Source organism: Mesoplodon bidens (assembly GCF_964165515.1).
Source record: "Mesoplodon bidens genome assembly, chromosome: 6".
NCBI lineage: Eukaryota > Metazoa > Chordata > Mammalia > Artiodactyla > Ziphiidae > Mesoplodon > Mesoplodon bidens.
The window spans coordinates 10,482,261-10,499,665 of record NC_138162.1 but is presented as its reverse complement, the minus strand read 5'-3'; the positions used below and the strand labels follow the sequence as shown (position 1 = coordinate 10,499,665).

The window sequence follows — 17,405 nt, the reverse complement described above, 5'->3', positions numbered from 1 at the left end:
ACAGGGAATGACAGAACATACCTTGTAAAGCTTTTGGATATGCTGTAGGAGAAAGCAAGCAGACTAGTGGCTGTCCAAATAAGTTTGTGAAATTCTGTAATATATAAGAATTTAAAACTTTCATTAAAGATTTGACCAATGATAGTAATTTTCCAAAGCATATCATTAGTGTATAGATTGGGTCCTTTAACTTATAAACAGATGCAGAAACATCAGTAACAGCTGAAAAGACTGTCATTCAAGTTTAACTAACATGCATAACAGGTTTTCTTAAAGTGGTGAAGTTTATTAAGTGAGCTATTGATTTTTAAAGTAAAGGCACACACATGGTTGAAGTGTCACAGGGAGAGGGCATCTGGCTGTTTATCAAGAGGTTGCTCCATTGGGCAACATACACTAATATTTACAAGGGTAAATTTGCCAAGATCTATGATCTGGCTCTCAGCCTCACAGGCTCTAAAACCTGACTTACTGGTATGTGAAGACTGGATTCATCTCTCATTGTGAATCATATTAATTGCTCATACAGAATGATGTATAAAACCAGAATGTGAATGTGTTAATTTACGGTGAGAATTAAACTGACACTCACTACTCTTTGCATGATTAAGAATATCCTTTCCCTAAAGGCAGATCTACATGGGAAGTAAAATCATAGACTGTTTGGTAAAACAAGAAAGAAAACTCCTAGGAGTAAACTTAATAAGAAGTGAAAAAAACAAAAATAACTAAAAAATACTCCTGAATGATAAAAATGAAGACTTGAACAAATGGAAAGCTATATTGTGTTCTCAGAGGGGAACCCATTCCAAAGATGTCATTTCAATAATTTATTAAAATTTAAACCAACCTCAACAAAAATGGCCACGGACTTTTTTCCCCTGCAACTGAAAGAAATTCTAAAGTGCATACAGATAAGGTATATTAGCCAGGAAAACTCTGAAAAAGAAGAGCAAAGAGGGGGAACTAGACTTATCAGACACCAAAACATACTTCAAAGCCTCAGTAATTAGAAATATGTGCCACAGCATAAGAGGAGGCAGAAGACCAATGCAAGAAAATGAAGAATCTAGAATTAGACCCCAAAATAGACAGGGCTTAAGGATATATGATAAAGATGATGGTTGGAATTGGCAGGAAAAACTGATGGCTATCTAGAAAAAAAGTTGGCTCCATACTTCATACCAAAACCTAGGATGAATTTCAAATATATCTGATTTAAATGTAAAAAAAATTAAACAATAACAGTGCTGAAAGAAAATAAAGGTTGGGCTTCCCTGGTGGCGCAGTGGTTGCGAGTCCGCCTGCCAATGCAGGGGACACGGGTTCGTGCCCCAGTCCGGGAAGATCCCACATGCCGCGGAGCGGCTAGGCCCGTGAGCCATGGCCGCTGAGCCTGCGCGTCTGGAGCCTGTGCTCCGCAATGGGAGAGGCCACAACAGTGAGAGGCCCGCGTACCGAAAAAAAAAAAAAAAAAAAAAAAAAAAGAAAATAAGGGTTATTTTTGTCATCTAGAAGATCTTCCTAACTATTATAATTAAGATTAATAAACCCAGTTACAAAAATAAAAAATACAGCATGAACTAAATCAAAAGCTAGATGATGAATTGGGGAAAAATATCTGCAACTCACATTACAAAGGATTAATCTCCTTAATATAGAAAGAGCTTTTCCAAATCCATAAGAAAAAGACCACTGTCCTAACAGAAAAATGGGTGAAGGGTAACAGGGAATACAATATTGATTGATTTTCATATATGGAACCTTCATGCATTATTCAGATAGATTATTCTATTAGTAGGTCTATTTATTAGCATTTTATTTAAAATTTTCTAATATATAATTATAAACTAATCTGGGATAGAGTTTTTTGTAAGTGCTATTTTTGTCTTGAAATAGTATCATTATCATAATGATTCCTAACATTTACTGAGTGCTAACTATTTTCCAGGGACTATCCTAGAATTCTTAGCTCCTAACCCATAATCTTAACAATCCTATAAAATTATTACAAAGGAAAAAGAGTCTCAGAAAAGACCAAGGAAATGCTCAAGGTCATATAAATGTCTTGTGGCCTGTTATAGAATGAATTGGATATTTCTGATATTTTCCATTGCTCTGGAATTGTGCATATTATAAAAGTTTAAAAGAATTTATTGGTGAACTCAAAAAGGCTAGAGCCTTTTTTTTATGGAGATAACTTTGATCACTTCCCTCATACTATTTCATACCCTGTGATTGGGCTTTCGGATTTCCCTTTTTGTAGCCATTAGATATTTTTTTCCCAGGAAATTGTCCATTTAACTGAGACTTTAAAACATCTTACAACTTTAGGGACTTCCCTGGTGGCGCAGTGGCCTGCCAATGCAGGGGACACGGGTTCAAGCCCTGGTCCGGGAAGATCCCACATGCTGCGGAGCAACTAAGCTCATGTGCCATAATTACTGAGCCTGTGCTCTAGAGCCCGTGAGCCACAACTACTGAAGCCCACGTGCCTAGAGCCCGTGCTCCACAACGAGAAGCCACCACAATGAGAAGCCCATGTACCTCAACAAAAAGTAGCCTCGGCTCACCACAACTAGAGAAAGCCCACGTGCAGCAACAAAAACCCAACGCAGCCAAAAATAAATAAATAAATAAATAAATAAATCTTTCTTCAATAGATATTCATTGAACCTACAAACTAGACACTGTTCTAGGTGCTAGGGATACTGTAGTTAAGAAAAAAAAAACTGATTAAAAAAAACCTAAACCTGTCTTCCTGGAGCTGATATTTAGATGGAGGTGGAGGTGGCAGGTAGAGACCCACAGTAAACAAATAAAGAAGTTATATAATATTACAGAAGCTGACAAGTGCTACATATGGAAAGACAGAATAAAGTAGTTAGCAGCACAGAAAGATTTATAATCAGACTGTATTTAAATCCCAAATCAGCCACCTTTTGCCTTGGTTTTATCAGTAAAATGTGATAATAAAAGTAACACGTTGCGTTGTGAGGATTAAATGTGTTAGAATAGTGCATGACATTATATAGAAGCTAACTTATGATTATAAGAAAAATAAAGTAAGAAAACTGGATAAAGAGTATTGGGGAGGCATATAATTTTAAACAGGGCAATTAGGGAGAACTCTCTTAAGAGGCTTCAGCTGATTAAACACCTGGAAAACAATGTGGGTATCTTTGGAAGAGGATTCAAGGCTGGGGGAACACAACACAAAGATCCTAAGCAGGAGACTACCAGGTATGTTTGAAGAACAGCAAGGTCAGTGTGGCTGAAGAGAACTGAGTGATAGGGAGACCAGCAAGAGATTAGAGATGCATTTGAGGTGGGGAGGAGCCGTGTGAGGGCAGAAAACATGAAGCCTTTACTCTGAGTGAGATGAGGAGCCTTCGGAGATTTTGAGTAGATAAGTGACATAATCTGACTTACAGCCACACCCTGTAGGAGAGCAAGGGCAGAAGGAGGAAGCCTAGTTAGGAACCTACTGCAATAATTCAGGGGAGAGATGATGGTAGAATGGACCAGGATGGTGGCGGCAGAGGTGGTAAGATTCTGGATATATTAGTTATAACCAATAAAATATTCTGAAATGGATGTGGGTGTGAGGGAAAGAAGAGTCCAGAATGAAACTAAGGATTTGCGCTAGGGCAACTATAAAAGCACAATAGTCATTAACTGACATGGGGAGAGCTGGACCTGGAAGAGGTCTAGAAATTCTGTCCTGGGCATGTTAGCTTTGCAATCTCTATGAGAATCACCAAATAGAGATGTAGAGTAGGTAGATTATATTCAAGTCTGGAGTAACTGAGAAAGGTCTGGGCTGGAGATATAAATGTGGAAAGTGTCAGGATAGAGATAGCAATTAGAGTCATGAAATTATGTAAGGGCATCAGGGGCAGTCTGTTGTAGCTGGAAAAGAAGAGGAAAAAGGACGGAGCCTGGGGGCACTTCAGTGACAGGTCAGAGAGATGAGGCAAAACCAGGAGAGGAGACGGAGAAAATCAGCTGACGCCAGGCCTCCTTTGCCCTGAGGCAATCAATCGAGCCACTTGCATTTAGGTTTTAAAGGCCTTATGCAGAGAAGGGGACAGCAGTCAGAGCTCAGGGTCTGCCTAAGATGGAGTCTAACAGAAAACTGGCCCTGCTAAATTGGAATCCCAAAGGGCTACACCCTTACTGTAAGGATGAACCAAAACCAAATTTCATACCTTCCTGCCCAAACCGTGCCTCGGGGGACCACAGGAAAATTTTCTTGGTGCTGAGCAGAGCAGAGACATAGCAAACAAACGAACCAAACAGTCCTGATGGTTGTAACTGTAAGCCAGCCCTCTTGCATGTTTGTAGCCCAGATTCATACCACCTAGGTAATCCCAAACACATGGTCCCCAAATGGCAGTGCCTCTAGGTGTCTAGCAGAAGCAAATGCAGACCCTCTCTGGATGGAAGTACCATCATTCTAGGGCTCAGTGAATTTCCCACAGATAATTTTAAGGATAACAAGAAGAATCTAAGGATAACAAGAAGAATCTAATCAAAGATAATCAAGTATACAGGGATACAAAAATAGCAAAGGGTGTCTTTAAGCAGCAAAAGCAGATTTCAGGTGTAAGAATTACCAGATAGATAATAAATAATATAGTAAGTATGCTTATTAAGTTTAAAGAAATAAAGAACAAACTTGAAAACAGAAAATAGGGAATTACAAAAAGGGCAATGAATTATTTGAAAAAGAACCGAACAGAACTTCCTGAAATGAAAAATACCACAACTAATATAAAAATCAATAAATGGGTTTAATAACGAGTTAGTCACAGCTGAAGAAAAGAATTTGTGGGGGCTTCCCTGGTGGCGCAGTGGTTGAGAGTCCGCCTGCCGATGCAGGGGACACGGGTTCATGCCCCGGTCCGCGAAGATCCCACATGCCGTGGAGCGGCTTTGCCCGTGAGCCATGGCCGCTGAGCCTGCGCGTCTGGAGCCTGTGCTCCGCAATGGGAGAGGCCACAGTGGTGAGAGGCCCGCGTACCGCAAAAAAAAAAAAAAAAAAAAAAAGAATTTGTGAACTGAAAGCCAGATCAGAAGAAATTATCCAAATCTCAGCCAGAGAAACAAAAAGATGGAAAATATAGAAGAGAGGTCAAGAGACATGGAAGACAAAATGAGAATGATGTATGTAAAATCAGAGTTCCAGAAAGAGATGAGAGAGGATCTGCAGCACAGCCAAGATTTGAAGAGATAATGGCTGAGAATTTTCCAACAATAATGAAAAACTCTAACCTACAGATTCGAGAAGTCCAGCAACTCCCAATAGGTTAAATATAAAGAAACAAAACCTAGATAACTGCAGAACGCCAAAAGCAAAGAGACGGTCTTTCAAAGTAGCAAGAAGGAAATGGAGTGAGTGAGGCTGACTGTCAGAAGAGCTCTTAGGTAATCTTGTTATGAAGGTGAATGCCTTCCCAGACCACAGCAATCTACAGCCATCAGTCAAACACTTTAGGACAAGGCTGTTTAGATAAATATGACTGTTTTGACAAATGTGTAAGTCATGTTTACTGGCAGGGATCCATCTCTGTCATATATAATTAAATACTCAAAGGATTTTCTTCTTCCAAAGAAAAAAAAAGCAGAATTCAAAGAAGTGTTGCCCAAAATGACAGGTTTGTGTTTTTTTTTAACCCCACTAGTACTACATTACTACAGATAAAGCCTATTCCCTGATGGAAATTTGAGAGCCAAAATGTGAGCCATACTTGTTATGTTACAGATCTCGGCATTTCAATTCCTCTCTTCTGAAATGAGGCTCAGACTAGCATGAAAAGCTCCTCTTTTTCTAAATGTAGAAACAGCTTGGGCTTTGAAATGAGAAAGACTGCTGGAATCAATTAGGCAAGATACTTAACCTCCAAGAGCAGTTACCACAACTATAAAATAAGGATAATGGTGACTACCTTCATTTAATCATTCAACATATATTTATTGAGAATCTTTTAAGTATGAAGCACTGGGTACATAAAGGTACACGTATATGCAGATATAAACACAAACAGGGGACCTCCCTGGTGGTGCAGTGGTTAAGAATCCACCTGCCAATGCAGGGGACACGGGTTCGAGCCCAGGTTCAGGAAGATCCCACGCGCCATGGAGCAACTAAGCCCGTGCGCCACACCTACTGAAGCCTGAGCGCCTAGAGTCCGTGCTCCACAACAAGAGAAGCCATGGCAATGAGAAGCCCGCACACCACAACGAAGAGTAGCCCCTGCTCGCCACAACTAGAGAAAGCCCGCATGCAGCAACGAAGACCCAACACAGCCAAAAATAAATAATAAATAAATAAATTTATATTAAAAAACAAAAACACACGGACTTCAGGGAAAACACAGCATAACGCTGACAGACCTTTACATTCTGGGCAGAACAGCTGAGCTTGCTCCAGTGAACATGACTAGACCACGAAGACCTAAAGACACTGACATCAGAGATTACCCAACTAAATGGCCCAGCTAGATTGCCACACTGAGCGGCTCACTGTGACAAGCCCTACCCACAACCTCAGAGATTCTAACCATTTTGCTAGCTTCCACTCTTATATCTGAGCAGAAAGGCAAAAATTATGAATCTCTAAAATGACATATTCAGGAAAAACACCAGAAACAAAACATAATGGAGGAAAGAGACACCATGCAGGGAGAATTTTTAAAATGACCATTGACATTCTCAAAGGGAAGAGAAGATATTTCAACCAGGATAAAAACCAATTATATATGTATATGTATATATGTTTTACATACACACAGATACATCTATATCTTTGTGAAAAAAAAAATCTAGAGAACAAATGAAAAGCTCAATAAAAGGGTTAGAAGATAAAGGCAAGGGAATTTCCTACAGAGCAAAAAGACTGGAAGATGGAAAATAAAGGGCAAAAAAATCAGAGGACTAGACCAGAAGGTCCAATATATGAATGACAAAAATTCTCCAAAGAAAGAACAGAGAAAATGGAAGGGAGGAAACCACTGAAACAACTCAAGAACATGAGCAGAGTTTCCAGATTGAAAGGACTCACTAAGTACATGCCAAGTACCATGGTTAAGAGTAAACCCAGACCAGGGCACTCTGTTAAGAGGCTGAAAAACACTGGAGACAAAGAGAAGATCCTATATATTTCCAGGGACTTAAAACAAGTCACATGAAAGAATTCAGAATTAGAATTTGTACTTCTTAAGAAACACTGGAAGCTAGAAAGCAATGGAACAATGCCTTCCAAATTTTGAAGGGAAATAATTTCTAATCAATACCAAAACTACCATTTAAGTGTGATGGTAAATCAAAAACATTTGCAGAAGTGTAAGACCAGATATTTTACCTCATATTCACCCTTTCTCAGAAAGCTCCATTTTGCTGGAGATGCTACAGTAAAATGAGAGAATAAACCAAAATGAGAGAGTAAATGAGAGTGTCCAAGAGGAAGACATAGGATTTAGGAAACAGGGATTCCAATATAGAAGAGAGATGAAGAATTCCCAGAATAATAATGAAAAGAGATTCAGGGAGGAGAGCTGTGCAGTACATGTAGAGGACACCAGTCCAGAGGCTTTGGGAGAGAATTCATCCCAAAGATAAAATTAAGAGAATGATGCATCTGAACAACCTGAAAGAAGATTAAGCAATTGGTGAGGAGCTTGGGGTTGAATCCGTGATAAGTTCAGAAAAAAAAAACCAGGAGCAAGATAACATTATTTGCTCCAGGAAAAGTAGAAAGTTGCATAGAAAAGAAAAAGTTTACTATGTGGCTTAGATGTTAAAAGCGTTGTATACTCATAATAATGTAAGCACTAAATATTCAGTTAATCAAAATTATGATATGTCTATTGTGTGGATAAAAGTTATAAAAGGTATGAATATGAAATGGGGATAGGAAGGGGAAAGAGAGCTAAATTTTTCTTCCATAATGGGATATCAATACATGCTGCTTAAAACTGAAGAATCGGGCTTCCCTGGTGGCGCAGTGGTTGAGAGTCCGCCTGCCGATGCAGGGGACACGGGTTTGTGCCCCAGTCCGGGAAGATCCCACATGCCGCGGAGCGGCTGGGCCTGTGAGCCATGGCCGCTGAGCCTGCGCGTCCGGAGCCTGTGCTCCGCAACGGGAGAGGCCACAACAGTGAGAGGCCCACGTACCGCAAAAAACAAAAAACAAAAAACTGAAGAATCAAGAAATATCAATACCAGCATGTGATTTAGAAAAATAATGGTTAAATACCACAATAATTAACTAAAAAAGATGTAAATGGTAGCCTCTGGGTAGAGGCAAACAGGGGTAGGGCATGAGAGCGGGAGACTGCTGCTGTTAGTAACTCCTGGTGGAACCTGGCTGAGTAGATCTCACCCTGACCACACAAGGGAATTATGCTGATACCTGAGACCCACCCCAGGCCAAGCAAATTAGAATCACAGGAGTTGGGACCCAGGTACAAGTGGTTGTGAAGAGGGCTCTGAATGTTTCTGATGCACAGAAAGAGCACTACAGCTTTCAACTATATGCATGAGTTACTTTCATAAAAATTAAAAAGTAATACTGAAATGAAGAAATAACATGAAGTGTTTGTATTTACATGAAGAAACATTTAGAAAACACATATATGTTCATAAAACATTCATATGGATGAAATGGATATAACAAAGTATGTACTGAAGAAATAATACATGTCACCCAGTTCTTTTTCATTAGAAACTTGCAAAATGATAGTTTAAGAATTTTTACGTGCTTTGTGGGAAAAGTAAATGTCAGACACTTTCATATGTTAACACAGAGAACTGCACACTTGATTCAGAGGTATTAACTAGTTTTTTAAAAGATCAAATTAGACTACTTCATGGTCTTATTTGCCTACTGCATATGGGCTCCCCATTTCATTTCTAAAGATCAGAATGTTCTTGACAATTTAATTTTTTAGAGGAGTGATACTGCATGTGCCATCAACACCAAACACACACAGAAATCTTTCTATTATTCCACTGTTATCCTGGGCGTTGGGATATTGACATTTAGAATTAAATCATGAGACATAATTCCAATTATACGCAATGGTGTTTTTTCAAAATCATCATCCAATACGCAGTCTACATCCAAACGACACTCTGGAAATAGCAGGTACATAACATGAATGATATTCTTGAGATTATAAAAGATGGTATCAAATAATGTCTAATTAAATTGAGAGAAATTAATAGATTGTGAAAATACTTTCAATGCATGCTACATCATAGTAAGCAATACACTTGCTTACTGTCCATCAACACATTCTGTTACATCGTTAAACTGTAGCAAATGTTTCCTTCTCATTGACAAAGGCACAGAATACTTTTTTTGAATTCTGTGAAGACACAAAATGCCTGGACTCTTCTGCTTTTATATGTTTAAATGGGTTAGCCAATAAACCTTTTCCTTCAGCAGCCTCCCACCCTCTCAAAAAGATTAAAAATGACAACAGCACACTCACAATTTAAGAGAGTACATAGCTAGTTTTCCTAAAAATCAAAAGTTGTAACGTTAAACTTGACAAAATGGGTAGCAGGAAACATGCTGAACAATGTAGGGTGGGATGGATGCTCTTGGAATTCCGACTTTAAAAAGTGAAACTAAGCATGAAAATTAGATGGAAAAATATGCTTGGGGTCAGCTTTTTTGGCTACCAGACATTTCTATTGCTCTCCTGAAATAAACCTATTAACGTTTGCTTCTCCATCTAATTATATGAACACCCACAACAGAAATAATTTCAATTGGCAAATCTGTGTTTCCAGCATATTTCTGAGCATACTGTCCACTAATGAAATATTCCAACCACATACAAAGGGCTCCAAAAATTATGTTTTCATTTTCCTGTAAATTACTATTGTTTGAATTCTAACATCCAACTTTAAAGTGTCTCACTGCTGCCATTCTTTATACAATCATTGAAAACCATTGCTTCAATAGCAAAATATAAAAGAAAGGATTTTCACATTAAGTCCCTGTTACTTATTTCAGAATTCAGGGTCACCTTTTTTTACTTATTGTCACAAATTAAAAAAAACAATAATAAGTGCATCTAAAACAATTTGTGTTGATATTCAATGAATATAACTCTATAACATGGGATAGAAATTCCACTTAAACTATAGTAGCTCAGTGTATAGAGGGGAAAAAGTTTGAAAACTAGAAAATAAAATGTTCCCATATACTTCAACCTCTATAAAAGAAAACTATTCTGGGTTATATAACAAAAATAAACCTCCCACCAGTGATCTTGGAAATCTTGAATTTTTTTTCCTGCAGGAGGATTTATTATTTTCCACTGAGTGTCCATTCATGCGTTTTCTTCTTGTTTCTATTCATAGCACCAGATCCTGACTAGCATGCACAACCTCAAAAGAAAAGAAAGACTAAATACAAACTGTAAAATTAAATAAAATAAAGCAAAATAAAAAGGCACATGTTCAGATTGGTTACCTCAGGGTGGTGCCATAGTGTCTAACGTGCAATAGCGCTCATGGAACTCACCTTATACGCAACACTATTGGATGAATCCACAATGATGAACAGGGGCTTCCTTGTGAAGGGATAGAGATCTCCAGGATGAAGGCTGGGAAAACAACAACAAGAGTAACAATGAATGACTGTATAACTCTATCAGCCAAGTCTCAGAAATCTTATTCATCAGTTTGGTCTGCTCACACCTCCTTTTTGTCACAGCACTGGGAGAAAAACAAAGATTAATTAAGCAAAAGACCAAAAAAGTCTGTATTTACTGGGGTAGGCAAGTTAACAGTTTTATTTGGAAAAAAAAAATTCAGACACAATTATTATTCAAGAATATTCAAGCTAAAGAGAAGTCTATATATTTAATATATATATTAATATATTTAAAGATGGATTAATAAATACACATGAAAATCTCAGAAGTCAGCATTTAGGGACTTACTTAGTATTTAAAAGTTCCTCCTAAGAACATGTTCTGAAAACAAGATGTAATAACACAACCAGATTTCTATTTCAATGAATCTTTCAAAATCTATATCCATCTTAAAGATTTTTATTATTTTAAGCTATATCTTAATATTGCAGACAATAAGCAGGGGCTCCCCTTCTATTATCTACATTTCCTCTGGACATGTGCATCAGAATCAGCTGGGGTGCTTGTTAAAGATACAGATTCACTGTGGCCCACAGAAGGCTAAAGTCCAGTCACATGCATTTGAGAGCCACTGCTTAAGGTCGCAATTTTGGTGTGCATGCTATTTCCCATGGTTGGTGGACAATGTGGGTAGTTTATAAATATTAAGGTAAATGTAAATATACAAAATGATGTTGTCAATGAGCAATATCATCAAACCCCAATATATTTCAAATACAGGTTTTTCTGATATAAATCATTTACAACTATGGTCAACTACAGCACCAACACATGGCTTGGGGGACCATTAGCTGTTATACATGTAATTTGAAACATTTCCCTCTGCCCTCCCTTCCCCACTCTTTAATATGAAGAGTTATATTTTTATGTAAAGTACTATTAGAAATGCAGTTTCAAGCAAGTCCAGTTTCCTCTGTAATGAGACTGCTCTCTCTCAGCTAGGGAAATTTTAGAACCCATAATGACCCAACCAGTGAATGCACTGAGCAAACTTTCATGGATGAAATCTCCTTGAAATCATACAGCTAACTTCATTTTTGCTATATCACACCAACAGAACCTTATATTAAAAAGCTTATATTGGGGGAAAAAAAAAAAAGCTTATATTGGGCTTCCCTGGTGGCACAGTGGTTAAGAATCCGCCTGCCAATGCAGGGGACACGGGTTCAAGCCCTGGTCCGGGAAGATCCCATATGCCGTGGAGCAACTAAGCCCGTGCACCACAACTACTGAGCTTGCACTCTAGAGCCTGCGAGCCACAACTACTGAGCCTGCATGCCACAACTACTGAAGCCCGTGCACCTAGAGCCTATGCTCCGCAACAAGAGAAGTCACTGCAATGAGAAGCCCACGCACCGCAACAAAGAGGAGCCCCGCTTGCCGCAACTAGAGTAAAGCCCGCGCGCAGCAACAAAGAACCAACACAGCCAAAAATAAAATTAATTAATTTTAAAAAAGCTTATTTTGATATTAACATGCATCATGTCCTGACTTATTATTTATGTATATATTTATTGTCTCCTCCAACTTGAATGAACAGATCTCCAGTGACTGAACAGTTCCTGACATATAATACATACTCAATAAAAAATTGTAAAATAAATATTAACAATTCTAATTGCCTAAGGTAGTCAGAGCCTGAGATATTGTTGGAATCCAAATAAGTGTTATGAATAGCAGCCTAAGGGAACATTCCATTTTACTTAATATTTTATAAGAGAGAACTATAATTTTTATAATACATACCAGTGCATTTCCTTGTGGGACTGATTTCGTTTGTGGATGGCATCTCCATTTATAATATCCCGGTTACTATTAGTAAGTACCCCTCCAAAATCATAAGGACCTATAAAAAGAAAGGGAAAAATCCTAGACTTCAATTGGAGAGTAGCATTGATCTGATGTTCAAACACAAAGGTGTTGGGTGAATCTTTCATTGATACAAATGGAAGAGAATTACAAAACATTTTTATTAATTGAAAATTTAACATTTTAGTTTAACGTGGCATTTAAATGATTTCAGCATGTTGCCTGTTCCAATATTTTAAAAGATCATCTAACCATCTTCATCAGTTCTTCAGATTATAATGAGAAACAAAACAAGAATCTACTGCATCCCACTATTCTGGGTAAAAAAGAGATGGAGATCTGGGATGTTCAAAATGATCTTCTCATTTCAAGCAAAATTTAAAATCTCAAGTTCAACAAAATTATTTAAGTAAGAAAGTTGCAGAATGAAGTCCTAATAATTTCTTAAATGTAATTTTAAGAGGGCCACTAATTGTAAAAATGTAGGGAAATTTTTGAATGGAACTTGAAAATTCTCACTGACAAAAACTTCATTTTTAAGAAAAGAATTACCAAATACCAGTGTAGGAAAAAATCCATTATCATTATTATTACATCAACCACTGTAATTCCGGTTTGGGAATTAGCCTTTTCCCACTGGTCCTATCAGTTAAACTCTTATGTAAATGGAACAGCAACTGTGGGATGTTAGGAATAATCTCTCTCAAAGGACCATTCAGTTAGTAACTACTGTACTTTGAAAAAAGTAAAACAAGAGATCAATACGTTAGGCGGGGCCCAGAAAATCTGATTCAATAGTGTATAAGATATGGAAATAATTATTTATAAATAAAAGTACTAACTTTATCACCAAAAATTTAAAGTATTTATGATTTTGCATCACTTTTAATAGTAAGTCTTATATTTTATCCCTTAAAAAAATCACTGCAATGAAAAGAGATTTATTTTGTTTTGTTTTCATTTTAACACTTAAAGAGGATCTGTAGGTCATGCAAGGAAGATGGCAGGGACATGCATTGTATAAAGGAATGCAAATTTCAACAAACAAATGAGGAGGAAAATGTTAAGGATGTTAAGAACATTTTTTTTTTTGTCCAGGAAAAGATTTAATTGCCTTGTTTACATCCAAGCTACTCATCTATTTCAACCAATTTCATATATTCTGGACTCACATGTTCTGGACAGCTTCAAGTTTTTATTCTAAAATAGCATCCCAATATTCTACAGATTGAATCCATAAAACCAAAGAAAGGACACACAAAATAAAATCATGTCAAGGACTTGAACTTTCACAGTTACAAAAGTGCACTGATTTCTACAAGACTTTCAGCCACAGTGAAGCCGCTGACCAGATTCCCTAACACACTAAAGGCTCAGAAAAATTCAACGATGTGAAGTAGATAATTAGGCTTGGTTATTCCATGCACATATATGTGTTTGCTTTTAGCAAATCTGTTAGAGAGGCATGCATGTAGTATGTGAATTTTCTGATTTTTTTTAACTTTACCGTATAATATTTCAGCAAATAAAACAGACTGGGGTATCTACAAGATTGCCAATTCGGCAGATAGACCAGGTTTCAAATTTGGGAGCCTCTCTAGAAAGCTTGAGATTGTCTGTGGGCTACGGGCCATCGCCTTGTAGAAAATAAAGAGAATTCAAGCCCTGCTCACGACAGGGAGCATTCCTTTATTGTACCTTCACTATCAGAACGACCTGTGGGGAAAACGCCAGTGGCTGACAGGTAAATCAGAAGGACACTATTGGCAGGCAGCTCCTGAAATTAAAGAAAATCACTTACACAAAACAACAAACAGAAAACAACAGTTTTATTGAAAGTTCATGACATTTTAAAGTTGTAGGGAAAACAAGAACCTAGTTTAACACATAATGGTCTCCTCCAAGAGAAAAGTCACTCTTGCTAGTTCCAACTTATAACTGTCTACACAGCAAAGATGCATTATTAACCTATAACCATTGCCCAAAGTTTTGAAGACAATCTCTGCTTCAAAACTCCATCATTTAAAGAACGTTCTCTGGAAAACTTAAAATGGAGAAGTAACGATCCTGACTATAGGTCTAAAAGACAAACTTCCATCCGTGCCTTTCTCTATATAAACTGAGAGGAATTCCCTACTCATGGTTCTTTCAGACGACCAAAATGTTTCCCAGAGCCACCATTCAGGTGGCTATTCTACTTATAGAAAATGCTTATAAAACCTGCTCCTGTTTTTCAGTTCTGCATTGACTATTATGCCTAAAGCAGTTTAGCAAGAAAAACCCGGAGAAAGGAGAATGATAATTAATCAATATTCTCATTAATTAATGGCAGGGAACATTCATAACATAATAAGCAATTTCCATTCCAAAAACAGCTATGATTAGGATATTCTAAGGCAGTTTTCATTTTCATATTTTTCCTAAATTCTTGACTCAAATATTCAAAGAGAAGAGTGACTCTCAGATTCCATTTAAGGCACACTTTCCCCATATACTAAAAAGTACTGGATGATAGATACCTTAAAAGATGCTGCTAAGAATGTGTATAGTTGGCTGAACGTTGGTTTGTAGAGCAGGTACTTGTGGGGGTTTTCTCGCCTGGTAGGCTTGTCAGCTGATTCCTATATTTACACACAGAAAACAATGCACATACAGTCGGTCCTCTGCATCCGTGGATTCACCCAACCACGGATCAAAAATATTTAGAAAAAAAATTCTAGAAAGTTCCAAAAAGCAAAACTTGAATTTGCTGTGCACCAGCAACTATTTACATAACATTTACATTATATTTACAACTATTTACATATAATTTACATTCTGTTCGATGTTATAAGTAATCTAGAAATGATTCAAAGTATATGAGAGGATGTGCATAAGTTGTATGTAAACACTCTGCCACTTTATATAAGGGACTTGAGCATCTGCGGGTTTCGGTATCCACGGGGGTCCTGGAACCAATCCCCCAGACGGATGACTATACAAACTGTACTTGACATATGAATTATCAATGCCTATTTTTACTATCCTTTTCATTAAATATCTTTTTTATTAGCATTATGCTTATCGATTTCTTCTGTGTCTCATCAGGAGAATTCTTTATGCACACTCAGGTATTCGTTGAATAATAGCATTCCATGAGGAGCAGAAACAGCAAATTGCAGATGTAGGGAGAAGATCACCTGCATTCCTGGTTTATTCATCTGGGAAGCTAAATTCATTGGCTCCCTTTCCAGGGCTTGTAACATCCGGAACATGTCAACAGTTAGTTCACTGAACTTAACCTGCAAGGAAAACAAACCTGACCATTAATGCAGTATGCAGACCTTGAAGTGTTTAATCATATTGTTACTCTTGACTTTCATGTGTACCTGATGACATTGGATATTTTATTCCAAAAAATTTCAAAAGACAGAAAGTTCAAAAAATTGTACAGTGACATCCTTATGCTCAATAGCTAGATCCTATAACATTAACATTTTTCTGTATTTGCTTCATCACGTCTCGCTCCATCTATCAAGACTTCTATCAATCCATCAATTTCCATAGGTATTTTTAAAAACAAAAAGTAGTCACGTAAACACAGAGACCTATATTAGATCCCATAAAACATGTTAACTTTTGGCAAAACAGCCAGGCTGAAATATGACTATGGCCCATTTTAAAATCACTTCATTACATTTTGGCACTACATAATGTTTAAGGTTGAATCCTGAGAATTGCCTGGAGGTCCAGTGGTTAGGACTTGGAGCTCTGACTGCCGGGGCCCTGGGTTCAATCCCGGGTTGGGGAACTAAGACCCCACAAGCCGCATGGCATGGCAAAAAAAAAAAAAAAGAAAAAGAAAAAGAGAAAAGACTGTATCCTTTTCTAGTTTTTTTTTTTTTTTTTTTTTTTTTTTTGTGCGGTAGGCGGGCCTCTCACTGTTGTGGCCTCTCCCCTTGCGGAGCACAGGCTCCGGACGCACAGGCTCAGCGGCCATGGCTCACGGGCCTAGCCGCTCTGCGGCATGTGGGATCTTCCCAGACCGGGGCACGAACCCGTGTCCCCTGCATCGGCAGGCGGACTCTCAACCACTGCGCCACCAGGGAAGCCCCTGTTTTGTTTTTAACAACTTATTTTTTATTTATTTTTGGCTGCGTCGGGTCTCAGTTGTGGCATGCAGGCTCTTCACTGCGGTGTGCGGGTTTCTCTCTAGCTGTGACGTGCAGGTTTTCTCTTCTCTAGTTGTGGCATGCGGGTTCTGGGGAGTGTGGGCTCTACAGTTTCCGGCACGCAGGCTCTCTCGTTGAGGCATGCGAGCTCAGTTGTTTTGGCGCGCGGGGCTTAGTTGCTCTGTGGCATGTGGGATCTTAGTTCCCCGACTAGGGATTGAACCCGTGTCCTCTGCATTGTAAGGTGGATTCTTTACCACTGGACCACCAGGGAAGTCCCCTCCTTTTCTATTTTGAATAATACTTCTACAGAACTTCATGTAGGCAAGGTTTTAATTTAAATTAAAATGTCTTAATTTAGAAATTTGCAAATTAAAGCTTTAAAATCCAAAACTGGAGAATTATAAAAAAAGTTAACAACAACAAAAATGATAGATGTAAGGGAAGGATCCAAAATTAAAACTTGTGTAAGTAATACACATAGAAAAGTGTATCCACTGGTGACTTTTCCAATATCCCATAATTTTCAGTAAATTACATTTCTAGTATCATGGGACTATGCTGTCATGAAAAAATATCTGAAATCTGCTTTTGACAAATGTACTTAAAAATAACTCCTCCCTAACACACCACTGTAAAGCAATTATACTCCAATAAAGATGTAAAAAAAAAAAAAAAAAAAAGTAACAATGGAAATTTAAAAGAAAAAAAACACAAAACTCCTCCCCCATTTTTGCCTGATTGTAAAGGTAATATACAGATTTAGAAA

The 17,405-nt window shown here is 37.8% G+C and overlaps 1 protein-coding gene across 7 annotated transcripts in view; it reads right to left on the bottom strand.

Annotated features, from left to right (window-relative positions):
- Nucleotides 1–17,405, bottom strand: part of SCAI (suppressor of cancer cell invasion) — a 115,882-nt gene that overhangs the window by 14,109 nt on the left and 84,368 nt on the right. For all 7 annotated transcript variants that reach the window (XR_014016004.1, XM_081236139.1, XM_081236140.1 and 4 more), the window contains 6 exons: nt 15,665–15,766; nt 15,005–15,106; nt 14,184–14,262; nt 12,423–12,522; nt 10,544–10,625; nt 22–94 (listed from right to left, as the gene is read on the bottom strand). Coding sequence is in view for 6 of the 7 variants with exons in the window: in XM_081236139.1 (XP_081092265.1) it covers nt 22–94; nt 10,544–10,625; nt 12,423–12,522; nt 14,184–14,262; nt 15,005–15,106; nt 15,665–15,766 (538 nt within the window). In the remaining variant the exon portion in view is untranslated. The remainder of the gene's footprint in view (nt 1–21; nt 95–10,543; nt 10,626–12,422; nt 12,523–14,183; nt 14,263–15,004; nt 15,107–15,664; nt 15,767–17,405) is intronic.